The following is a 26264-nucleotide window of genomic DNA, read 5'->3' on the forward strand; positions in this document are numbered from 1 at the left end:
CACTGAGTCACCTGGGAAGCAATCAAAGTACAGTATTTGACATTTATTAGGACCTTAATAAATATTTATCCTTAATCCCTTTTTAAAGGAACTTTGGGTTTTAGGAATAAGAATGGGTATATACCCAAGGTCCATTCCCAGTTCCCTGAGGAAAGGAAAGTCAGAGACTGCCTCTGACTATGTCCTAATCTCTACATGGGACCCTGTGCAGGCTACTAACTCCAGGCTGGCAGTCTGGAGAGACTCTCTGCAGTGAGAAGCAGAAACACCTTCAGAGTTGTTTGTGCGGGACAAACAGAATGGATCCTCAGTCAGTGTCCAGAGAAACCTGCAGTTATTTACCCCTTTTCTAAATTAGCTTTGTACTTCTTTCCCATCTGGTTCAAAGAGTTAAAATCAAAATTTCCCCCCAAGATTTCCTCCCCTCACTATTCCTAATTCTCATCTCTTCAATTCTCAGCGTCTTATCTGAAAGTCAGCCACCATTAACGGATGAATCTTTGCTTGTTAAGAACCTCGTGCCGGAAAAGCGGTAGAACATTGCAGTCAGGATTTCGGTTTAGAAAGACTACAGGCCCCAAAATGCAATTTCACATTCCCAAAACTACCATTCCCAACATGCAATGCGGCCAGAGGTCCAAAGGAAAAGAACTGACTGGACTTGCCTGCCTAGCTGGAAACTTTGCCTTCCCTCAGGCAGAGGAATGATTTAGAGAAGTCCCAGAGGATATTTTTTTTGCAGGAGTGGTCACTCCTTAAATCCAGGCAAGAAAGGGGAGGAGTGTGAGCCGTCCCGCCCCTTCTCCAGTAAATTTCTGCCGCTCCAGGGTTAGCGGCGGGAGTTCGAAGGACGTGGAGCAGCTGCACACCCTGAGCTCAGCATGGTTTCGGTGACCAGAGCCGTGTTTGGAGACCTGCCCCTGGGAGCAGGGACAGTGGAGAAGTTCCAGCTGCAGTCAGACCAGCTGAGAGTGGACATCATCTCCTGGGGCTGCACCATCACAGCCCTGGAGGTCAAAGACAGGCAGGGCAGAGCCTCAGATGTGGTGCTCGGCTTTGACGAGTTGGAAGGTGGGTTGAATTCCGCCGCGCACCCAGCCCCACACCAGCAGCCTGGGATGCGGCGACCGAGGGGAAGTACCGAGCTTGTGACCGCTGGGAGCCGGCTGACTCAGTGTGTTGCGATCCAGTGTTTGGGAAAAGACAAAGTGAACAGAAACTGCTGTAGCAGTTAGCTTCCGGTTATACTTTCAGGCTTTGCCTTAATTAAAAAGTCAGTTGAGGGAAAGATAAAACTTCAGCAACCCTGGAGCGATCTTTGAACTGCCTGATCTCAGAGGGCGGGAGAGGAGACACACAGGCTGGAGCGGGTGTGGCTCCCAGCTCTTTCTCTTGCCATTTCTGAAGAAGGGGAAAAAAATTAAAGACGTGCGTCTTCTACTTCCTTTCTTCTTGATCAGATTCTCTTTGAGGTCTGGTTGTTTCAGAAATGCTCCCTAAGGTAAGCTCAGCGGGTGCAGAAGCTTATCTGCTTTGTTCTGTGGAGTTCGGTGTCCCACACCCCCTGGCTAATCGATAACCGTGTACTGGAAGAACATGGAAGACCAACTGACTGTCGAGAAATGAGTCTCCTTATAACTGGCGTGGATTTTATTCTGCAGGAATCCATGACAGCTAAGAACGTGTATTAATTCATGCATTCAATCATTGTTGATTCAGTTATCTCATTCCAGGAGACAGGTCCCCACCCTCATGCAGCCTGCAGTTTAGATGTGGAGATAGACCTTAGCCAAATAATGGCATAAACAAATAATTAAAACTGCAACTTCACTGCAGTTTCTTGAGGCAAAGGAAAGTGTACATAGTGCTTGCTGTTTCTTGGCACAGTGAATAAGTAGAGAGAAAAAAAGATCGAAATAAAGTTAGCAAAGGGCAATTGCTTGAGAATTAATTCTCTGCTCAGTGGTAAGCGTGTGGACAAAATCTGTTAGAGAGGAGGTTTGAGGTTTTCCTTTAGGTGTGTGTCTTTCTGTCTGTTTGCTTCTTCAGCAACATAGCCCAGGATGGGAGGTCAACAGAAAACAGAATTGGTTTTCCCTTAGCAGACTGAAATTGGCTCTTCATTTCCTTAACAAAAATGTTTTCTAAATATTCCTGAGGATTCTATTCCTTGCCCTCTGGTGGGTTGTCTTTTTTTTTTTTTTTTGGTGGGTTGTCTTTAACTGCCTTGGAGCCTCCACAGCTTGGCTTGGAGAAGGTGTAGGTAACATTCAGCAGAATTTCTCTGGTAATTTCAGCAAGCCTATTATAGGAGACTCAGTGGTGGGAACGTGCAGGGGCTGGGAAAATCAGCTCCACTGTCCCCTTACTCTCTACATCCCTTTCAGTTTCTGGGGTGGGTGTTCCTATCTCCTGTCTTCAGAGTCAGAAGGCAAGAGAGTTGACAAGTGACAAAAAAAGAGAATGCTTTAGAATCATGTTTGCTGAGTCATCTTTATTTTAGCATAACCATTTGCTTGGCGGAAACAGAATCACAGAGATTACTTAACTGGTGCAAAATTGCCCATGGAGTCCAAGAAGAATTGGATGGATGACCTAGAATTTCTGAGCCTATAAAGCACTGGAGATGATAAATGGTATCTGCTTTTATCACCTCATTTACATCTCTGCCTTATCACCATTCAGAAGGTAGCTACCCTGCCCTCCCCTCCCCTCCCCCCACTCGTACACACACTCATTTCTTCCTAGTTTTAATTAATTTTTTTATTAAAAATATTTATTTGCTTGCTTTATTGGGTCCTAGTTGCGGCACTCTGGATCTTTGATCTCTGTTGCAGCATGCAAACTCTTAGTTGCGTCATGTGGGGTGTATTTCCCGACCAAGGATCAAACCTGGGCCCCCTGTATTGGGAGCGTGGCGTCTTAGCCACCGGACCAGCAGGAAAGTTCCTAATTTCAGTTCTGATATAAGAGTCACATGGATCTTAAAACAAAAGGCATCTTTGCACAATTCGTTTGAAAAGTGTGCCATGATGATGATATGGCACCTGAGAAGCACCAGATTCTTAGTAGGCATAGAAGTGCCAATTTTGTGAGTGCAGTAATGTTGAATACGTTGTCTCTGTGAGTCTCTGAGTTTTGTGGGAATCTAGGTGAAAGAAAGTATTATCACCAAATGTTCTTAAAAGGGAGGAAAAAAAATAGATCCCCTTGGATTACAGTGATCTAGCTTTTATTGACTGTATTGCCCCCCATCCATGTTGTTAACATATCTTGAGAGAGTTAAATGGCATTCTTTTGTCAGCATCCATGACTGGTGCCACAAAATGCCAGGTCGAATCAAAGCATCTAAAGTATATTCTAGGTACTGGGAATTCCCTGGTGGTCCAGCAGTTAGGATTCCGAGCTTCCATTCCAGCTGGCTGGGGGTGGGGGCAGGGGGGCACAGGTTCCATCCCTGGTCGGGGAACTATATCCTGCAAGCTGTGTGGCACATCAAAAAAAGTGAAGTATTCCAGATGCTGGATCGAGAGAAACATTTTCAACCTTATGCTATAATTTAGATAATTTAACTGTTTACTTAAAAAGGAAAGCAAGCTATTTTCAAAAGACAAAGACATATTTAGAATATCAAGTACCATATTCTGATATGTTCAGCCATCTTCAGGGATGAACTTCATATATGTCATTATGAGGGTACAGTTCAGTTCAGTTACTCAGTCTTGTCCGACTCTTTGCGACCCCAAGGACTGCAGCACACCAGGCTTCCCTGTCCATCACCAACTCCCAGAGCCTACTCAAACTCAGGTCCATCATGTCGGTGATACCATCCAACCATCTCATCCTCTGTCGTCCCCTTCTCCTCTCACCTTCAATCTTTCCCAGCATCAGAGTCTGCTCCAGTGAGTCGGTTCTTCTCATCAGGTGGCCAAAGTATTGGAGTTTCAGTTTCAGCATCAGTCCTTCCAATGAGCATTCAGGACTGATTTCCTTTAGGATGTACTGGTTGGATCTCCTTGCAGTCCAAGGGACTCTCAAGAGTCTTCTCCAATGCCACAGTTCAAAAGCATAATTTCTTTGGTGCTCAGCTTTCTTTATATTCCAACTCTCACATCCATATATGACTACTGGAAAAACCATAGCTTTGACTAGGTGGACCTTTGTTGGGAAAGTAATGTCTCTGCTTTTTAATATGCTATTTAGGTTGGTCATAGCTTTTCTTCCAAGGAGCAAGCGTCTTTTAATTTCATGGCTGCAGTCACCATCTGCAGTGATTTTGGAGCGTCCCCCCCAAAAAAACATCTCTCACTGTTTCTATGAAGTGATGGGACCGAATGCCATGATCTTAGTTTTCTGAATGTTGAGTTTTAAGCCAACTTTTTCACTCTCCTTTTTCACTTTCATCAAGAGGCTCTTTAGTTCTTCTTCACTTTCTGCCATAAGGGTGGTGTCATTTGCATAGCTGAGGTTATTGATATTTCTCCTGGCAATCTTGATTCCAGCCTGTGCTTCGTCCAGCCCGGCATTTTGCATGATGTACTCTGCATATAAGTTAAATAAGCAGGGTGACAATATACAGCCTTGAGGTACTCCTTTCCCGATTTGGAACCAGTCTGTTGTTCCATGTCCAGTTTTAACTGTTGCTTCCTGACCTGCATACAGATTTCTGAGAGGGCAGGTCAGGTGGTCTGATATTCCCATCTCTTTCAGAATTTTCCACAGTTTTTGGTGATCCACACAGTCAAAGGCTTTGGTGTCGTCAGTAAAGCAAAAGTAGATGTTTTTCTGGAACTCTCTTCCTTTTTTGATGATCCAGCAGATGTTGGCAATTTGATCTCTTGTTCCTCTGCCTTTTCTCAATCCAGCTTGAACATCTGGAAGTTCACGGTTCACGTTTTGTTGAAGCCTGGCTTGGAGAATTTTGAGCATTACTTTGCTAGCATGTGAGATGGGTGCAATTGTGCAGTAGTTTGAACCTTCTTTGGCATTGCCTTTCTTTGGGATTGGAATGAAAACTGACCTTTTCCAGTCCTGTGGCCACTGCTCAGTTTTCCAGATTTGCTGGCATATTGAGTGCAGCACTTTGACAGCATCATCTTTTAGGATTTGAAGTAGCTCAACTGGAATTCTATCACCTCCACTAGCTTTTTTCATATTGATGCTTCCTAAGGCCCACTTGACCTCACATTCCAGGATGTCTGGCTCTAGGTGAGTAATCACACCATCATGATTATCTGAGTCGTGAAGATCTTTTTTGTATAGTTCTTCTGTGTAATCTTGCCATCTCTTCTTAATATCTTCTGCTTTTGTTAGGTCTATACCATTTCTGTCCTTTATTGTGCTCATCTTTGAATGAAATGTTCCCTTGGTATCTCTAATTTTCTTGAGGAGATCTCTAGTCTTTCCCATTCTTTTGTTTCCTGTATTTCTTTGCATTGATCACCGGGGAAGGCTTTAGTTATCTCTCCTTGCTATTCTTTGGAACTCTGCATTCAAATGGGTATATCTTTCCTTTTCTCCTTTGCCTTTAGCTTCTCTGTTTTTCTTATTATGGGAAGGCTTTCTGATATGTTCAGCCATCTTCAGGGTTGAACTTCATATATGTCATTATGAGAAGCAGAATTGTCTTAATCATAATAGTGTGAATGGCAGCATATTACTATTTTGATCAATTCTAGTGTATTAAAATCCGTGTTAAGAAATCGGTGACAGAAGTTGTGTTTGAGAAGGAACTCTGGGTAGCTGTGGTACAGGGATGGGAAGAAGGCTGGATTTTCACTGGATAATCTTTGAATGTCTGAGTAAGTATTATATAAACAAACTGAGGCAAATAGTTTAAAGCAATACGATGTGACAGAGTCAGGGTTTATCTTCACGTTACTATGTCCCCAAAATGTTTTGAGCCACAGGGAAGAGCTAAGCATGGATAATTCCATGAGACATGGTCCTTTTGTAATTGCCAGGTTAGATGTGAACTCTCTGATTTCCCAGATAGATTATGTAAGCTACTTGGATGATGGCCACGAATGGAGGTCAGAATAGTTCACATACTCCCTAGGAAATGAGGTCTTTGTTCTGTAGAATTCTAATGAGGTAAATCATATGATCTTTTAGTTATAGCCTAGAAAAGTCAGTAATGCCTCCTGTGAGGTTTTTCTTCTGCCATTTTTTGTATTGAAAATTTTTTTCTTCTTTTTTGACTTGCTGGGTCTTCGTTGTAGCATGCAGGCTTTTCTAGTTGTGACATGCAGGCTTAGTTGCCCCTAGGCATACGGCACCTTAGTTCCCTGACCAGGGATCAAACCTATGTCCCCTGGTTTGGAAGGCTGATTCTTTACCACTGGACCACCAGGAAAGTCCCTTGAAAATATTTTTTAATGTTTTTTCATCTGCGTGTCCCACTTGCAGTCATTATGACTTCTTTCAAAACCTTGGTGAGAATATTTGCTCATGAGCTACAGGTATAAATAATCTACCCAGATAATCAACACAATTCTTTTCCTTTCATCTTCACCTCAGTTGCTACCAACACCCAGCTATTACTGCCATGAGAGGCATTATGAAAAGATTAGAAAAAAAATCAACAGTGCTTTTAGAAAACCTGAGTTTATAAGAGGTGGTGGGAGGAAAAGGGACCAGTTTAGAGGCTGCAGTTTCATATTACAGATGCCCAAGAGTGTCCTTTTAGAAGCATTAAGGATTCCTAGTTTAAATTCTCTGCTTTGTCCCTTATAGCTCTGTGACTTTGGGCAAATTATTTAACCTCTCTAGAACTATTTCCTCACCTGAAACAAATAGATAATGATTAAACGTACTATTGGCTATGATTGTGTCTGACTATATTGAACAATTAATAATTTTAATCATCTTTACTTCCTTTGCCCCCACATATCTTCCTTCACACTCCTCGAACATCCTATTTCACTTTGTTAACACTGCACAAAATGGCATGGAGATTCATTTGGGACAACCAGCAGCGATTGTAAAACATATAAAAGATTTGGGATGTTTAAAGTGCTCGTCAATTAAACTAGTGTTGATTTTCCTCAAAAGGCCAAAAGAAAGTCATTCAGGGTGTGGAGGGTTTGTCTGAGAATCCTGAGCAATTTTAAATGAGACTTTTAGGGCACTCTTGTTAAGGTTTGGGCAGTCTGAGGTTGATGTCATAGCTGGAATCCTTGGGATGTTTGAGGAGTGGAGAAGACCATACCCCGTTTATTAATGTATTCTGGCCAGTCCCTTGCCCAGAAAAAAGGGACAAACTTTGTCTCTACCCTTTACTCTACATCAGTTCAGTTCATTCGTTCAGCTGTGTCCGACTCTTTGCGACACATGGACTGCAGCATGCCAGGTCTCCCTGTCCATCACCAACTCTTGGAGATTACTCAAACTCATGCCCATTGAGTCGGTAATGGCATCAAACCATCTCATCCTCTGTCGTCCCCTTCTCCTTCTGCCTTCAACCTTTCCCAGCATCAGGATCTTTTCAAATGAGTCAGCTCTATGCATCAGGTGGCCAAAGTATTGGAGTTTCAGCTTCAACATCAGTCCTTCCAATGAACATTCAGGACTGATTTCCTTTAGGATGGACTGGTTGGATCTCCTTGCAGTCCAAGGGACTCTCAAGAGTCTTCTCCAACACCACAGATCAAAAGCATCAATTCTTCGGTGCTCAGCTTTCTTTATAGTCCAACTCTCACATCCATACATGACTACTGGAAAAACCATAGCCTTGACTAGATGGACCTTTGTTGGCAAAGTAATGTAAACTCTTGGAGCTTTTTAATATGCTGTCTAGGTTGGTCAAAATTTTTCTTCCAAGGAGTAAGCATCTTTTAATTTTATGGCTGCAGTTATCATCTGCAGTGATTTTGGAGCCCAAAAAAATAAAGTCTGCCACTTTTTTCAACAGTTTCTTCTTCTATTTGCCATGAAGTGATGGAACCAAATGCCATCTGAATGTTCAGCTTTAAGCCAAATTTTTCAGTGTCCTTTTTCACTTTCATCAAGAGGCTCTTTAGTTCTTCTGCACTTTCTGCCATAAGGGTGGTGTCATCTGCATATCTGAGGTTATTGATATTTCTCCCAGCAATCTTGATTTCATCTTATGCTTCCTCCAGCCCAGCGTTTCTCATGATGTACTCTGCATATGAGTTAAATAAGCAGGGTGACAATATACAGCCTTGACGTACTCCTTTTCCTATTTTCTCCCAGCAATCTTGATTCCAGCTTGTGCTTCCTCCAGCCCAGCGTTTCTCACGAAGTACTCTGCATATAAGTTAAATAAGCAGGGTGACAATATACAGCCTTGACATACTCCTTTTCCTATTTGGAACCAGTCTGTTGTTCCATGTCCAGTTCTAACTGTTGCTTCCTGACCTGCATACAGATTTCTGAGAGGGCAGGTCAGGTGGTCTGATATTCCCATTTCTTGAAGAATTTTCCACAGTTTATTGTGATCCACACAGTCAAAGGCTTTGGCATAGTCACTAAAGCAAAAATAGATGTTTTTCTGGAACTCTCTTGCTTTTTCAATGATCCAGCAGATGTTGGCAATTTGGTCTCTGATTCCTCTGCCTTTTCTAAAACCAGCTTGAACATCTGGAAGTTCACGGTTCACGTATTGTTGAAGCCTGGCTTGGAGAATTTTGAGCATTACTTTGCTAGCATGTGAGATGAGCGTGTGAATTATGCAGTAGTTTGAACCTTCTTTGGCATTGCCTTTCTTTGGGATTGGAATGAAAACTGACCTTTTCCAGTCCTGTGGCCACTGCTGAGTTTTCCAGATTTGCTGGCATGTTGAGTGCAGCACTTTGACAGCATCATCTTTTAGGACCTGAAATAGCTCAACTCGAATTCCATCACCTCCACTAGCTTTTTTCATAGTGATGCTTCCTAAGGCCCACTTAACTTGACATTCCAGGATGTCTGGCTCTAGGTGAGTGATCACACCATCATGATTATCTGAGTCGTGAAGATCTTTTTTGTACAGTTCTTCTGTGTATTCTTGCCACCTCTTCTTAATATCCTGCTTCTGTTAGCTCCATACCATTTCTGTCCTTTATTGAGCCCATCTTTGCATGAAATGTTTCCTTTGTATCTCTAATTTTCTTGAAGAGATCTCTAGTCTTTCCCATTCTTTTGTTTTCCTCTATTTCTTTTCACTGATCACTGAGGAAGTCTTTCTTATCATCTCCATTTTATTCTTTGGAACTCTGCATTCAAATGGGTATATCTTTCCTTTTTGCCTTTGCTTTGGGCTTCTCTTTTTTTCACAGCTATTTGTAAGGCCTCCTCAGGCAGCTATTTTGATTTTTTGCAGGTCTTTTTCTTGGGGTTGGTCTTGCTCCCTGTCTCCTGTACAATGTCACGAACCTCCGTGCATAGTTCATCAGGCACTCTGTCTATCAGATCTAGTCCCTTAAATCTATTTCTCCCTTCCACTGTATAATCATAAGGGATTTGATTTAGTCATACTTGAATTGTCTAGTGGTTTTCCCTACTTTCTTCAAATGAAGTCTGAATTTGGCAATAAGATGTTCATGATCTGAGCCACAGTCAGCTCCCGGTTTTGTTTTTGCTGACTGTATAGAGCTTCTCCATCTTTGGCTGCAAAGAATATAATCAGTCTGATTTCAGTGTTGGCTATCTGGTGATGTCCATGTGTAGAGTCTTCTCTTGTGTTGTTGGAAGAGGGTGTTTTCTATGACCAGTGCATTCTCTTCACAGAACTGTATTAGCCTTTGCTCTGCTTCATTCTGTACTCCAAGGCCAAATTTGCCTGTTACTCCAGGTGTTTCTTGACTTCCTGCTTTTGCATTCCAGTCCCCTATAATGAACAGGACATCTTTTTTGGGTGCTAATTCTAGAAGGTCTTGTAGGTCTTCATAGAACTGTTCAACTTCAGTTTCTTCAGCATTACTGGTCGGGGCATAGACTTGGATTACTGTGATAGTGAATGGTTTGCCTTGGAGACAAACAGAGATCATTCTGTCGTTTTTTGAGACTGCATGCAAGTACTGCATTTCGGACTCTTTTGTTGAGTATGATGGCTACTCCATTTCTTCTAAGGGATTCTTGCCCACAGTAGTAGATATAATGGTCATCTGAGTTAAATTCACCCATTCCAGTCCATTTTGGTTTGCTGATTCCTAAAATGTCAGCGTTCACTCTTGCCATCAGGTCCTTGATTCATGGACCTGACGTTCCAGGTTTCTATGCAATATTGCTCTTTACAGAATCAGACCTTGCTTCCATCACCAGTCACATTCACACCTGGGTGTTTGTTTTGCTTTGGCTCCATCTCTTCATTCTTTCTGGAGTCATTTCTCCACTCTTCTCCAGTAGCATGTTGGGCACCTACTGATCTGGGGTGTTCATCTTTCAGTGTTCTATGTTTTTGCCTTTTCATACTGCTCATGGGGTTCTCAAGGCAAGAATACTGAATGGTTTGCCATTCCCTTCTCCAGTGGACCACGTTTTGTCAGACCTCTGCACCATGACCAATCCATCTTGGGTGGCCCTATGTGGCATGGCTCATAGTTTCATTGAGTTAGACAAGGCTGTCGTCCATGTCATTAGATTGGTTAGTTTTCTGTGACTGTGGTTTTCAGTCTGTCTGCCCTCTGATGGAGAAGGATAGAGGCTTATGGAAGCTTCCTGATGATAGAAACTGACTGAGGAAACTGGGTCTTGTTTTGATGGGCGGGGCCATGCTCAGTAAATCTTTAATCCAATTTTCTGTTGATGGGTGGAGCTGTGTTCCCTCCCTGCTATTTACCTGGGGCCAAACATCAGTTACTGACTAGATTAAACCATCATTCTTGGCTTGACCTAGAAACTGCCCTTTTTCATGGAAAATAGTATTTTCTGCATTTCAGAAACAAGCTTCTTAGCCCTATTCAGACTTTGGGGGACTGTCACTTTTTGTAATTTTGATTTGATTTAAAAGCTTAGTAATAGGGACTTATGTGGTGGTCCAGTGGTTAAGAATCCACCTTCCAATTCATGAGACTTGGGTTCTGGTCAGGGGGCTGAGATCCCACATGCCAATGGGCAACTAAGCCCAAGGACCTCAAGGAGAGGTTCTTGTGCTGCAACCAGAGAAAGCCTGTGTGCTGCAACAAAAAGTTGCTGTGCTTTTTCTTACAAAGACCCAGTGCAGTCAAAAAAACACTTAGTAACTTAAGAAAGTAATATAAAATCCATTTGTTCTGAAGAGTTTCTCAGAGACAGTTAGGAGCAGTCATTTCTGCTATCCTTACCGTTTAATCCTTAAAAACTCTTCATCTAAACTAAGGGTTTAAAAGTGTGGGCTTATTAATTGTTGCCAGAAAGTGGTCCCTTCTGAGAGAATTCTTGCAAGTCCATGATGCAGCTTGCTGTTGAATTTATCCTTGTCTCCTATGCCAAGCATGTGGCTGGCAACGAGTAGGGGATTGGTGTACACCAGTTGAATGAATCAAGGTAGGAGTCAAAAGGAGATGTAGCTAAATGATTTTTGAACAGAAGTCCTGCGTTTCACATTTCGAGCTCCTGGAAAGCAAATGAAATTTGTTCCACATTATATGTCATCAGGGAAAGGGAAATTAAAACAACATTGAGACCTATTAGAATGGCCAAAGTCCAGAACACTGACAACACCAAATGCTGGCAAGCACATGGAGCAACAGGAACTGTCATTCGTTGCTGGGAATACAAAATGGTATAGCTGCTTTGGGAGATAGTTGGCAGTTTCTTGCAAGATTAAACATACTCTTATATGGTCCAGCAGTCACATTCCTTGGTATTTTACTCAAGGGAGTTAAAAATATATGTCCATACAAAAACCTGCATATGAATATTTGTAGTAGCTTTATCCATAATTGCCAAAACTTGGAAGCAACCAAGATGCCCTTCAATAGGTGAATGGATAAGTAAACTATGGTACATCCAGACAATGGAATATTATGCTGTGCTAGAAAGAAATCAGTCCACAAAAATATATGGAGCAACCTTAAATGCATGTTATTAAGTGAAAGAAGCCCATCTGAAAAGCATATGCACACGTATACTCAAATATTAAAGGGAATATGCAGATCTACATAGGAGGGAATTCCCTGGCATTCCAGTGGTTAGGACTGTGAGTTTCCACTGCAGGAGGCACTCAGTTGATCCTAGGTCAGGGAATGGGAACTGGTGGGGCTTCCCTTGTAGCTCAGTTGGTAAAGAATCTGCCTTCAATCCAAGAGACCCGAGTTCAGTTCCTCGGTTGGAAAAATCCCCTAGAGAAGGAAATGGCAACCCACTCCAGTATTCTTGCCTGGAGAATCCCATGGACAGAGGAATTTGGCAGGCTACAGTTTATGGGGTTGCAAGAGGCGGACACAACTTAGTGATTAAACCGCCACCACCACCAAGGAACTGGGATCCTGCAAGCCATGTTATGTGGCCAATACAATAAGCCAAAAAAAAAAAAAGACCAATATAGATATACATACAAATATAAATGGTGGACTTCCCTGGTGGTCCAGTGGTTAAGCATCTGCCTGTCAACGGAGGGGACATAGGTTCAGTTCCTCACCTGGGAAGGTTCCACATGCTGTGGGACAAGTAAATCAGCACCACAACTGCTGGAGCCTGCATGCCCTGGGGCCCAGCTCCCATGCTCCTCAACAGGAGGAGCCACTGCCGTGAGAAGCTTGTGCCCTGCAACTAGCGAGTAGCTCATGTGCAACCAAGACCCAGCGCAGCCAAAAAAAAACCCAAATATTAACAGTGGTTCTCTCTAGTGAGAAGGTCAGGATGATTTTGGTTTCTTCTTTGTCCTTTAGTCTTTTTAAATGTTTGTAAAGAATATGAATTACTTTTGGAAAGGGGAAGGGTCGTGTGTAAAGAACACCAATTTTCCCTGCTTCCATGCACACATAGTATGCCCATGTTGTTAATACTTACAGCTGCCCTCAGAAGGAGGTGGTGGGCAGCAGTGTGGACCTCATCTTTGGCTTGAAGGTTTTAAAATCGCTGTCATCCCATATCCTTGCAGGGTACCTCCAAAAGCAGCCCTACTTTGGAGCTGTGGTTGGCAGGGTGGCCAACCGAATTGCCAAAGGAACGTTCACATTGGATGGGAAGGAGTATAAACTGGCCATTAACAACGGGCCCAACAGCCTGCATGGAGGAGTCAAAGGGTTTGACAAGGTGAGTTGAAGTCATTGCACAGTGTCCTCACCTGGCACACTTCACTGAGTACCTTCAAGCATGCCTTGCCTTTGCCAGGCACAGCCCTAGGCCCTGGAGTCAATGCGTGGTAAGGTGATCCAGGAAGGAGGCTGCGCTCATGGTTTGGGCCTGGGGGGACGCAGATTGCTGACTGTGTTCCAGGACCCAGCTGTCTCTAGCTAATCTGACTATAGTAGGCAGGGGAGCCCCTGAGTGAAAGGATGACAACCTTTGACTTAGGAAAGACAGGAAACGAACGCCTGTCTCACAGTTTTGGGATCAGAGAGTTGACTTTAGGCAGAACAGAAAAGTGGATTAAAGACAATATGTACCACTTCCTGCACAAATCATTTGCATATATTATCTCCCACTCTTATTAGAACCCCGTATTATCACCAGATGAGAAATCTGAGGCCCTGAAAGGCCACACAACTCGTAAGTTGGGCTGCCTGACCCAAAGCCCTCATTCCTATACTACAGTTGCTGGTGTCTGCCATAGTCACTGGCATCCCCCCAACCCAGCATCCCCCTAGAATCTGTCTATAAGCTCTTCCCCCCGACCCCGACTGGCATGTACTGTGCTGCCATATCCAGGCTACCCTCCCAGTGAAGGGTCTCACGCCTCAAAATGACGTCAGATTCTCCCCAGTTCTCCCTTTCCACATTAACTCCCATCCTGTAAGTGAATTCCTGGAAAAGCAGGTTAGGAAAACAAATTGATCAGACAGCTTCTCCCTGAGGTGGGAATGCCTGGCTTCCTGTTCTTTCCTAGTTGTGTGGGAGTCTGCAGGTTGAGCTCAGTGATTCTCTTACTAGTCTAATTTCAGAGAGGTAATTTTGGTAGTGAGCTTTCCTTTAAATTATACCACCCAGGTTATTTCCTAGAGAAAAGCCGGAGAAGACAGGAACATATATGGCATGTTAAGAATCGCAATTTCTTCTTTTCTACCTCTTAACCACCAGCTATCCTGATGAAGGAAGTTGGTCACTCTCTGTTTCCCCTGTTCTATCAGCTTCCTGTCTGTGGCTTAGAACCAGACAGCCCCATTACTTCCCCTTTCCTCCATGATGAAACTCCTCATGCCAGAGATGGCTGAAGGCAGAGGATGGCTTCTGTGCTGGCAATATGAGGGCAGAGGGTCTCTGGAATATGCCAGGTCCATGGGCAAACCCCAACCAGAGGAAGTTAGCTTCAGCTTTGTTTGGCCAGGGGTCTTCAGAGGAGCCTCAGCACCTTGTTCTAGCTTGTTCCTGCGGCCTCTGTTCCACATGGAGTTTTCTGCGGTGTCACGTACAGGGCACGCCCTGTAGGAACAAACACATGAAGAGAGTGAGTGTTTATATCCTCCTCTGCCGTGTGTTTACTGAGCCTCTTCTGTGAACCAGGGAGCATAGTGGGATGGAGATTGCTGATACTCTAGTATAGTGAGTATCATGTAGTAAGTTACATGAATAACAGTTATAGGCAACGAGCCCCATAATATAGATGCCAGAGGTGTGCTACAGGAACTGGAATTAATGGCAGCTAGGGAGGTTGGAGTTGAACTGTTCTTCAAGAAAAGATAGCATGTCATTTAAAAAGTGGATATTTGAGAGAGTGGCTGTGCAACAGCTCACAGAGGGTGGGGAAAGACTCGGAATATAATCATGAAGCCGTTGAAAGTTTTAGGACACTAGGTTTTCATGGAGCAACATGAGCAGTATCACATGAACTTCGTTTTCAGTTTTGTTTGATCTCAACAATTACTGCATAATTGTCTGTTTGCAGGTAATTGTTTTCTTATTTATACCAACACATTTTTTTAACAATGAAATTTGAGTAACCTGACAGGATTAGAAATGGTGTAAGTAGGTCTAGAGAAAAAAATTTGGAAGTTTTCAGGAAAATTTGGAAACTACTGAATCAGGGAAATCCTCCTGTGAATAGGAATTGTACTTTCCACTTTGTCTGATGATATTGACTTACACAAAAATCTTTCCATTGTATCCTTTCTCTAAAGGAGAAAAACTAGGTAGCAAGTTAAGACCATTTTATTTCAAATATTTTATTTATAAAATTTCCCACTTGGGGGATTCCTTTTTCTTTCAGTTCAGTTCAGTCTCTCAGTCACATCTGACACTTTGCGACCTGATGGACTGCAGCACTCCAGGCTTCCCTGTCCGTCACCAACTCCCAGAGCTTGCTCAAACTCATGTCCATCGAGTCGGTGATGCCATCCAACCACCTCATCCTCTGTTGTCCCCTTCTCCTGCCTTCAATCTTTCCCAGCATCAGGGTCTTTTCCAATGTGTCAGTTCTTTGCATCAGGTGACCAAAGTATTGGAGTTTCAGTTTCAGCATCAGTCCTTCCAATGAATATTCAGGACTGAGTTCCTTTAGGATTGACTTTAATTGACCTTTTTCTTTAATCACACATATACCAGGTTTTATATTTTAAGTGTCTCAAAAGTTTACCATTTCCAGGAGATAATTAGGGTGTAAAATTAATTTTTTACCAAGGTCACTGAATTCGTTTCAGATGCCAGCTGCTTTCACTGTAGGTGAAGGCAGAGACCTCCCTTCCTACCGGGCCTCACTTCCTGGCAAATGTAGTGTCGGTGAGAGATGCAGGCATGTCAGGAGTGGGTAGGCAGAGCCTGGGCTCGTGGGCCACTCTTATGGCCCACACAAGTTACTGTCTCCCAAGTCTATTTGGAATGACAGTGTTTGGTCTCAACTCTGCTGTTGAAAATGAAGATTGGAATAAAACATTCACTGAAAGTAAAAATGTGGAATAGTGTAGACTGTCAGGCTAAGTTTGAACCCTAGCTCTGTCACTTATTACATGTATGACTTTAAACAAGATTTTTTTTTTCCCTTTAAATAACTGCATGAAGTGTGAAAGGGTTCTACTCCATCCTCTAGAATGTGGGAGGTAGAGTTAACACCGCCCACTTTAAGGGCAAGTTAACACCACTGAACTCGGTTTGCTAATCTGTAAAATGGGGGTAATGATATTAGTTGTACCCATATGAAATTACCAGTGCACAACTGTTTTGACCTACAAAAATGGTAATTTTAGTTGGTTCAGCCAAATCCTTATCAAATGGTTTGTGTAAAGCACCAGGTCAGTGGCTAATGAGCACCCAACAAATGAAGGTCTCATGTCAGCAAAGGTCCCCTTTACTAGTGATCCCAGGGCTCCCCAAAGGGACTGGAGGTCTCTGGCTACCTCATCCTCTGATGGTGTAGAATAAGGAGTCAGGCTCTAGGATTAGACCACTTGATTTAAATCCAGCATTTTACTAGCTGTGTGGCCTGGAACAAGCAGTTTATCCTTTCTGAGCTTCTGCTCTCTCATCTTTAAAAGAGGATAATGGTACCCACTTTAAGTCAGTCCTGAGACAGAAAAGATAGTGTGTATGATGTTTCTAGTGAGTCCCTGGGCTCATAATGGGCACTCGATAAGGCATAGAAGATTACGTACAAATTTCAGGTATATAACATAGTGATTCACAATTTTTAAAGATTACATTCCATTTAAAGTTATTATAGGCTCTTCCCTGATGGTTCAGTAGTAAAGAATCTGCTTGCCAATGCAGGAGACCCAGGTTCAATCCCTGGTGCTGAAATATCCCACATGCTGCAGAGCTACTAAGCCCATGTACCACAACTACTCAGCTTGTGCTCTAGAGCCTGGGAACCACAGCTACTGAAGCCCGCACACCTAGAGCCCATGCTCTGCCACAAGAGAAGCCCCCGCAGTGAGAAGCCCACACAGTGCAACTAGAGAGTAGCCCCTACTCGCCGCAACTATAGAAAAGCCCGTGCAACAATGAAGACCCAGTGCAGCCAAAAAAAAAAAATTAACCTCTTCTCTAAATCAATAAAGTTACTATAAGTGAAAGTGAAAGTCGCTCAGCCATGTCCAACTCTTTGTGACCCCATGGACTATACAGTCCTTGGAATTCTCCAGGCCAGAATAGTGGAGTGGGTAGCCTTTCCCTTCTCCAGGGGATTTCCCCAACCCAGGGATCAAACCCAGGTCTCCCACATTGCAGGTGGATTCTTTACCAGCTGAGCCACAAGGGAAGCTATTGGCTATATTCCCCATGCTGTACAATAGATCCTTGTAGGTTGTTTATTTTATACATAGACGTTTGTACATTTAATCCTCTATCCTTACGGTAACCCCAATGGCAACACTAGTTTGTTCTACCTGTGAGTCTGCTCCTGTTTGGTTATCCTCACTAGTTTCATTTTTTAGGTTCCAAGCTGTCCTTAAATATTGCAATGTGGCATTTAGCTCGGCACTGGAGTGACTAAGTAGCTTTGAAAACACTTTCTTCCAGGTCCTCTGGACCCCTCGGGTGCTGTCAAATGGTGTCGAGTTCTCACGGGTCAGTCCAGATGGTGAGGAAGGCTACCCTGGAGACTTAAAGGTCTGGGTGACGTACACGCTGGATGGCGGCGAGCTCGTGGTCAACTATCGCGCACAGGCCAGTCAGACCACCCCGGTCAATCTGACCAATCATTCTTACTTCAACCTGGCCGGCCAGGTAAGTGAACTTGCCTCTGCTCACCTGCTGTAGTGTGAAGTGTCACTTGCCTCTTCTCTCTTGCATTGAGCTGTGTGGAATGACCTGGGGGTGGAGGGGGGCTGTGACTGAAGAGACTAACCCACTAGGGAATTACCCTGGAGATGGGGTCACCCTTGGAGTGAGGAACAGCACCCAGCAAAGCATCTGCCTCATAGTAGCTGCTCAACAAATGGAAATTATAGGGAAGGGAGTACATTGAGTAGCTTGTGCTGCCCACATGCTCAGACAGGTAAAACTAGCGCTTTCAAGAACTCCCTCTCATCTGGGACTTCCCAGGTGGTCCAGTGGCTAAGACTCTGAGCTCCCAAAGCAGGGGTCCCAGGTTCGATCCCTGGTCAGGGAACTAGATCCCACATGCCGAAACTAAGAGTTCACATGCTGCGACTAAGAGTTTGCATGCCACAACTGAAGATCCTCCAGGCTCAGCCAAATAAATAAACAAATAAAAATATTAAAAAAAAAAAACAAAAAAAACAACTCCCTCTCCTCTAACTGTGACAAGGGCTTACATTTGCTTCCCCTGTTCCACTCCTCCCCCTCCCCTAAAAATTACTTCTAAGTAAGGCATTTTCCACATTGGATCCTTGGAAATGTACTTAGCCCAGTCCCTTTTAGGAAATGGGGTGTATTGGGGTGCTCCCACTGTACAAACCCACCTGAAGAGTGCTGTGAAGACAGGGAGAGACCCTCTTAGGTAATTCCTTCTAAACTACCTCATTCCCCCTAGCTGTAATATTTTAACTTATTGAGGAAGCTATTACATGGCACAGAATAAAAGGCTTAGCTAAACTCTCGATTCCGTCTATGACTTTCTCTTCATCTTTCTCTTCTCTTTCTTTCTCTTTCTTTCATTTCATCTTTTTTCTTCATCATTGTCACTATACTTGAATCACTTTGGCATGATTTCCTACCACAAGCTGATGTTCACAGCCAGCTAGTAATCCCTAACATTTTTATACTTTTTTGGAGTTTGCTGGTGATCTGCTGATTTTTTTCTAGAATCTTTTCAAATAGCATGAGCTAATTTGTTCTTACATAATTTCCAAAGCTCTTCCTTTGAAAATAAGAAAGATGGTTCTTCACTTGCTCATTCCTTATGTTCAGGAACCATCCTTCTTGAGATCTTAAACAAAATAATAATAATAATAATAAGACAAACATGCAGAAGCCATAAAAGACTCTGCAGTCATAAGCATAAAACCCCACTTTTAAAAATAAGTTCAGAAAGAAACTTCACAGAAATAGCACAAAATATTAATGGTATTATGTGGGTAGCAGATCGTGGTGGTTTTTCACTATTTTCCACATTTTGTAACCAAGGGGGTGGTCTAAAGGAATAGATTGAGAAATAGAGAAATTAGGTGTGAAGTATTACATCTGCCTGTGTGTTCCAATGAAGGACACAAAATGGGGATGTAAGGTTCACTAAGGCTCTTTCTGTTTACCCGAGAGGAGGACCCTCCTGACCAGAATTTTCCACCCTTCCAATACTACAAGGACTTGGAGGGACAGGTATTTCTAATTTTTTTTTTTTCCAGAGGCTGGATAGTTTCCCAGATCACAGACCCCACACAGAAAAGTGGTCAGGGCGAACTCCCTTGCGTGTGCTATCTTAGAAAGTACAGCTCAGATCCACAGCCAGTAGCTTCACGAGTGGGGCTGGGTGAGGGCCACCAGCCTTTGGAGCAGACACGTAAGTGTTGCTGGGCAGTTAATCAGCCTGGGGTCAAGGGGTCTCTCTGAATTTTCAGAACATCTCTTGCCCCACCGGAAAAGTATTATCGTGTGTTTTAAACCCTCCCCAGGAAAAATAGCTCAAAACTTAATATTTAAAGCAGTCAACTCATCATGTATATTTTCTTTTTGTTTGTCCTTTAAATTTAATAAGCAAAGTTTTGTCCTACATAGGGGGTCAAGCTTTGACTCATCACTTCTAAGTTTGAGTGTTGAAGGCCTAGAGACAGGAAAGCACGGTGTTTTTCAAAGAATGGAAAAGGTATGTAGATTGTAGATTAGTTGAGGGTTTTTTTTTTTTTTTTGGCTGTTCCTTTCTTATCTAACGCAAAAATGGGTGAACTTTTTTTAAAAAACAAAACTGAAACTTTGCCTTAAGAGCTATGAAAGCAGGCCTGGGGCAATTTGAGATGAAAAGCAATAGTTATGGTTCTGGTATGTCTTTGTAGGTATGTTATCAAGGACCCAATTTCTTCCTTCATTCCATTCTGCTTTTTCAGTGTTATGGTTTTTGTCTTCAGGCTTATCCCCTCATAATTACAAAATGGTTGCCACAGCTCCACGAGTCACCTTTTCATATAGTCACATCCAGAGATTTTTAAAAAAGAACCTACTCTTTTTTTTCATATCTCTAATGTTCCATTTTTAAGAAGAAGCAAAACTTTTTCCAGAAGCTCCTCAACAGACTTTCCTCACATTTTGTTGGCCAGAGTGTGTCTTATGCTCTGCTTAACCCAATCACCAGCAAGGGAATTAGACAAATCAAAGTTTGCTCTCTGGGGCCCAGGTGGGGGTCCTATCCCTGAATATATCCTCATTATAGGATGAATCAACTAGTCAGTATTCTGCCAGGGGAAAAGGAGGGTGTTTGCTAATAATGGAGTTAGATGGCTTTTGGGTAAGAACCAACGGTGTCTCTCTTGCTAGAGGTGATTAGAGTTGAATTAAGGTGATGGTCATGGCAATGCACAAAAAGGTCTTTAATGCCCCCATCCAAGCCATAGTGAGCTCTAAATGGTTAACATTTTTAATACAAATAGTAGCAATCAAACAAAGTTAACAAAAGCAAACACTGAACTCAGAGATGGGCCTCAGTTCTGTTTGTGACTCAGCATTCCTTGCCAAGTTTTCATCAGCCTGGAAAAGAAAATAATCCAACAGTAATATTCCACTAGAGGAGACTTTGCATTATTCCGAGTAAGAGAGTCATAGACTGAAAAGCATGCTTTCTTTACTGAAGGAGTGTTACTGCTGTTTAGTGACTCAGCAATTAAGAGAGTGGGTGCCTAGTCAGTGTTCCTTTCTTTCTCCTCCCAGACTTCTTCTCAACATCTTGGACTCAATTTATTGGTCTGTGATTTTCATATGGAATCATTTTCTTCCTGCCCTAGTGTTAAAAAAAAAAAAAGTAAAAGGAAATTCCTAAGACACTCTATTCATAATAAAAAAAAAAAATTCAAAGCAACTCAGAAGTCAATATTAACAGGAGAACAGATAAACAAGTGATATATTCATACAGTGGAATACTACTCAACCTTGAGGTGAGCATTGAACAAATAATTAGAGCCAAGGAAAGAGTCCCAAATTCTCTTCCTCAGTCCGAGGGGCCTCTTGGGTGCTCTCATAGCCTGAGGCATGAGACGATGACACAGGGAGAGTCACACAGGAGAGAGACCCTTCTAGGCTATAACAGCTGTAGGCAGCGATGCAGGCCACTGCCATCTTGGACCTGCCTTCCCAGGTCAGGTCAGGGATGAAAGGAGTGGCTAAGAAGGTGTGGGCAGAGGCCTCTGCTCCAGCCTTGTCTCCCGCCCACTCCTACCCCTGACCACTGGACAACCCAAGAGAGTCCTAGTTCCTCAGAAACAGAGCCTCTTGGTAGTGTAAATAAACTAGTCTCTGTCGTGTGTAGACATCGATTCTCATGGCCTCTAAAATCTTGGCCTTTCTCCTCAGGATGACTCCATTTGATTGTGCGGCCGAGGCCATCTCACCATAGAGTCTGTTTTCAGTTTATCCCCAGAGCGCACTGCCTCTCTCTGCCTACTTCTCAGGAAACTGCAGGGCCTTCAATTTACCTCGGCTCTGGGTTTCTCAGCCTCAACACTGTTGACATTTTGGGCCAGATAATTCCTCGATGTGGGGGTGGGGAGGCTGTCCTGGGCGTGGTCGGCTGTTTGATGGAATCCATGGCCTCTTCCCAGAACTACTTCCCCAGGAGCATGACTGTCCCTGGTCATGACAATCAGATATGTCTCAGGACACCTGTGGGGCAAAATCATGCCCAGTTGAAAACAACTGGTGTAGTTTACTTTTGAGCATTCACTCAGCAAAGCCCTCAGCTGCTTTCCATCCCACATCTTTTGCTGGGAAGCTCTAAAACACTGCTGTTAGGGCTTCCCTGGTGCTCAGTGGTCAAGAATCCGCCTGCCAACGCATCAGACACAGGTTAGATCCCTGACCGGGGAAGATCCCACATGGTGCAGAGAACTGAGCCTGCACCACAGCTATCGAGCTTGTGCTCTAGAGCCTCGGAACCACAGTCCTGAGCCTGCGCGCCACAACTGCTGAAGCCCGTGCGCCCTGGGGCCTGTGCTCTGCGACAAGAGAAGCCACAGCAGTGAGAAGCCCTCGCACCGCAACTGAAGAGTAGCCCAGCTCTCTGAAACTGGAGAAAAGCCCGTGCAGCAGTAAAGACCCAGCACGGCCATAAATAAATAAATAATTTTTTTAATTAACTAAAAAATACTGCTATTAAAATATAATCCTTCTTGTTAGAAGCATATATGTGTATTTTCTAGTTTGCAAGCACATTTGACTAAACTGTTCCCCACGAGAACCCTGGACAGAATGAGGGCATCAGCCCAGTCTTATGCTGAAGGAAGTGAGATTCCAGGAGGTTTAATGACTTCCCTGGGCCACTCACTGGGAGCCAGGATTAGACCCCAGGCCTTTCTGACCACCAACTGACACTTCATGTACCAGCCTTGGACTCTGCCAGGAGGGCAGGCTGTCTTTATGGAGGAGCTGGGACCCCAGTTCTGACTCCCAGTCTTATGCTTTGTGGCAGGGAGTGGGGGACTTCTGGGTGGGAACTAGGCCAGAGAAGTGGTGACATGGCCCACCCCTAGTGAGCCTACAGGCAATGCTTTGAACACCCAGCACCTGTGTTACATGTCACTGACCCTTGCTCTTCTCTTTGCCTGGGATGTGAGGCGAGCAGAAGAAACCCCTCTGCTAATAAGTGAAAACCCTAAAGGCTTTCAAACCACCGTTGTCTGTCTGACTTTTCACTTTCATCATTCCATTCAGAAAAGTCATGCTGGGGTCACCCTTGAAAGCTTCTTTCAGATGTATCGGCTAATATTTTGAGCCCCTACCTACCTAACTTAAGTGAACATATTAGTCGTCCTCATCGGTCAAATGAGATTTCTAAAGTTTTCATCAATACTTGAAATCATTTCTGCAAGAGAAGTTGTAAAGCAAATATATAAGACTGAGCATTAAATCTTCATTTCTTTCTCTACTTTTTCTCTCCCAGGGTTCCCCAAATATATATGACCATGAAGTCACTATAGAAGCTGATGCTTTTTTGCCTGTGGATGAAGTCCTGATTCCTACAGGTTGGTGAATTTAAACCTTTTATAGGAATGCAGAGCTGGGGTGCAATGTGAGAAACATTAAAACTTCATTTCCCTAAATTTATTTCCCCTGTTGGCCTGACACAATGCCCATAGTTGCCATGATTAGTCATTTATTTTGGGTAAGGTTGGGAGACCATGTACTTAGACGATCAAACCATGACACTTTTGAGAGAGAAGGAATGCTGTTAATAATTAAGCCACGGTAACAGGCATATGCTGAGATAGTCCCAAACAAACTGGGTCAGATGGTCATCCCAGCTGAGCCTTAGACTTCAGAAGGTCTCCACTAAAGTGTCAATCTGTTATTTCTTAGCATCTTAGCAGAAGGGAATTTACCTAAGCATTACCCTACAAATGCAGGACCCTGAGAGAACTTGTCATGGTTTTTGACAGAAGAAGAAAAGGGTGGGATGGCGTGCACCTTGAGTAGGACAAATGAGGGTATATCACCTCTGAAACACAGGGGAATGGCATGGAAGAAGGAGTCCTGCACATCAGAAGGGAAGGTGAGGTGTTGCCAGAGAGGAATTTCATGGGGGGGTGTGTGTGTGTGTATCTGTGTGTTTGTGTGTCTCCTGGGTTCTGAATTGAGGTCACCTTGGTTATTATTATTTGGGATCAAAAGTACCTTGGTTCAATAGGCAAATCCATAGAGATAGAGAGTTGATTAGTGGTTTCCCAGGGGCTAGGGACAGAGGAGAATGGGGAGCGATAATGAGTATGAGATTTCTTCGGGGATGAAAGATTCTGGAACTGGATAGTGGTGATGGTTGCACAACCTTGTAAATACACTAAGCATTGCTGAACTGTGCACTTTGAAATGGTATGTGAGTTATCTCAGTTTAAAAAAAGAAAAAAGGAACCTTGGTTCATGTGTTATCTCTAGGATTGACGGGTGTAATTTTGTACTAGATCATATGTGTACCCCCATCTGGCTCCAGGGGACAGATGGATGACAACAAGATGACTTGCAGGGGTACTGTTATTTGTGGCAGGTTATAGAAATTAACTTGGAGTAATTACCCCCAAAGCAGTATGTACATATTCTTATTTTGTTAAAATCAGAGATAAGGTGAATGTTAAAAGCATCATCAAAGAAATCTAAAGTAAAAGTAGAGGATGAAGGGAAGGCAGAGCAGAAGTCTAGAAAGACAAATGCTTTCTTCATCAGCTCCCCTGATTACAATTTTTTAGCATCACAGAGTTGAATGTTTTCCTGGCTCCAGGGTTTTTTATATTTACCTTGGTCTGATAACCTGTGTTATCTGATATGGACATGGCTCAATAGGTAGATGCAGAATTATTGCATTGGAACTGTTATATTGTGAGCTGCAAGGGAAAAATAGTGGCAGCTACTGTTGTGTGACTGACAAGAAAATGAGGTAAGCAGCTTACAAGCGAGGTAATGAAATAAGGGCATATTTCTTTCTGTATATTTATAAAATTTTATGCTATCCTACTGAGTTTTGATCAGATGAAAATCACACACACAAAAAATGCCTAATTCATGCCAGGTAAAGATTATTTGTCATGATTGTAAGAGATAATTGTGGCCAAGCACAATATAACTTAACAAGTAATCTAATTGACCACGTAAAACTCACATTCATCACAGTTCTGCACTGTAAGTAGCTTTAGGTCAAATTCTCCCCTCTGTACTAATCCTGGACACCGGTGAGGCTGAGTAGGCTGTAAAAGCTCTGAACTTTCAGGAAGCAAGAGCCCAGGTTCCAGTCTTGGCTTGGCTACTGACTGGCTATGGGACCTTCAGTGCATGTATAATACTTTAATATTTAAACTCTCTAGACTTTTTTTTTTTGTAAATAGGATGTTGAACTCAATCAGGGTTCATAAATTTTTATAAATCATACCCATAAATATTATTTTAAAAAATTAGGGAGATTTATCTCAGGTTGTTCAACTTTTCATTTTGCCAAGGCTGGAAAGCTGTTACAAATACAGAGCTATTAAAATTAATTGGGAATACATGCATATTATATTTTGATTTAAAAAATTTAACTGATTGGGATAATAATAAGAAGCAGAGCTAAATAGGCTACATTAAAAAAAAAAAAACTACCATTCATAGTCACCGTTTTTCACAAAAGAAAGAATATATTAATACCACAAAAATGGGAAAAATTTAATCTTGGAATAAAGAAGGACCTTTTAAATTGAACTTATCTTACTTTGTAAAAGAATGTGGCAACTGATTATCCAAATCTATCTTAGTTTTCTGTGGACCAGTGAAAATTTTATCGTGTATTCATGATTGCCTGTGCACTCAATTGCTTCAGTCATGTCCAACTCTTTGCTACCCCATGGACTATAGCCCACCAGGCTCCTCTGCCCATGGGAATTTCCTTGCAAGAATACTGGAGTGGGTTGCCATGCCTTCCTCCAAGGGATCTTCCCTACCCAGGGATCAGACTTGTGTCTCCTGCCTTGGCAGGCAGATTCTTTTTTTTTTTTTTCTTTTTTTTTCTTAACTCTGTTTTTATTTTATATGTGCATCTCTTTTATGCTAAAAATCTTGGTTTCTAATAGCATCAATATGTTTTGTTTATTTGCTTTGTTCTGCACTTAAAACAGTTGCAAAATTGCAATACTAACATTACTATATTGTCAGTATAACTGACAATAATATTATGAATTGAAGTGATATATGTGTGAAGCTTTAGATTTCTTTGAAGTAATTTTTTGTCTCTCTTGAGCAATTTATATGATACTAAATTGAATTGCCTAAACCCTAAAGAGGATGAAGAATTTATCCAGTGGCTTAAGAATGTGGGTGTTGTGCTCAGAATAATATTGACTGTGAGGCTTGGCCCTTCTAGACAATTACTGCTGTGGAGCTCCCACTCTTTGCCCTTCCCCCTCCTTTTTCCAAATTGCTTTTTGAAGGATTTCAGGGTTTCCACTGGGGAGGGGTGCACCCGTGGGGATGCACTCCTTTCTCTCACTTAGAGGTTCTGTGGTCACCAGCTTCCCCGACCCAGGTTGTGATGGTTCATTTTGTGTCAGCTGGACTGGGCTCTGGTGCTCAGTTGTTTGGCCAAGTATCAGTCTAGATGCTACTATGAAGGCATTTAAAACATATTTATT

The 26264-nt window shown here is 42.8% G+C and overlaps 1 protein-coding gene across 1 annotated transcript in view; it reads left to right on the top strand.

Moving 5' to 3' along the window:
- Positions 1 to 637: 637 nt before the first annotated feature.
- GALM (galactose mutarotase) overlaps positions 638 to 26264 on the top strand; it is a 62075-nt gene continuing 36448 nt past the window's right edge. The window contains exons 1-4 of the mRNA XM_043468366.1: positions 638 to 1071; positions 13025 to 13179; positions 17533 to 17739; positions 23057 to 23138. Coding sequence (XP_043324301.1) covers positions 882 to 1071; positions 13025 to 13179; positions 17533 to 17739; positions 23057 to 23138 — 634 coding nt within the window. The 5' untranslated portion in view covers positions 638 to 881. The remainder of the gene's footprint in view (positions 1072 to 13024; positions 13180 to 17532; positions 17740 to 23056; positions 23139 to 26264) is intronic.

Source organism: Cervus canadensis, chromosome 5, assembly GCF_019320065.1.
Source record: "Cervus canadensis isolate Bull #8, Minnesota chromosome 5, ASM1932006v1, whole genome shotgun sequence".
Taxonomy (NCBI): Eukaryota; Metazoa; Chordata; class Mammalia; order Artiodactyla; family Cervidae; genus Cervus; species Cervus canadensis.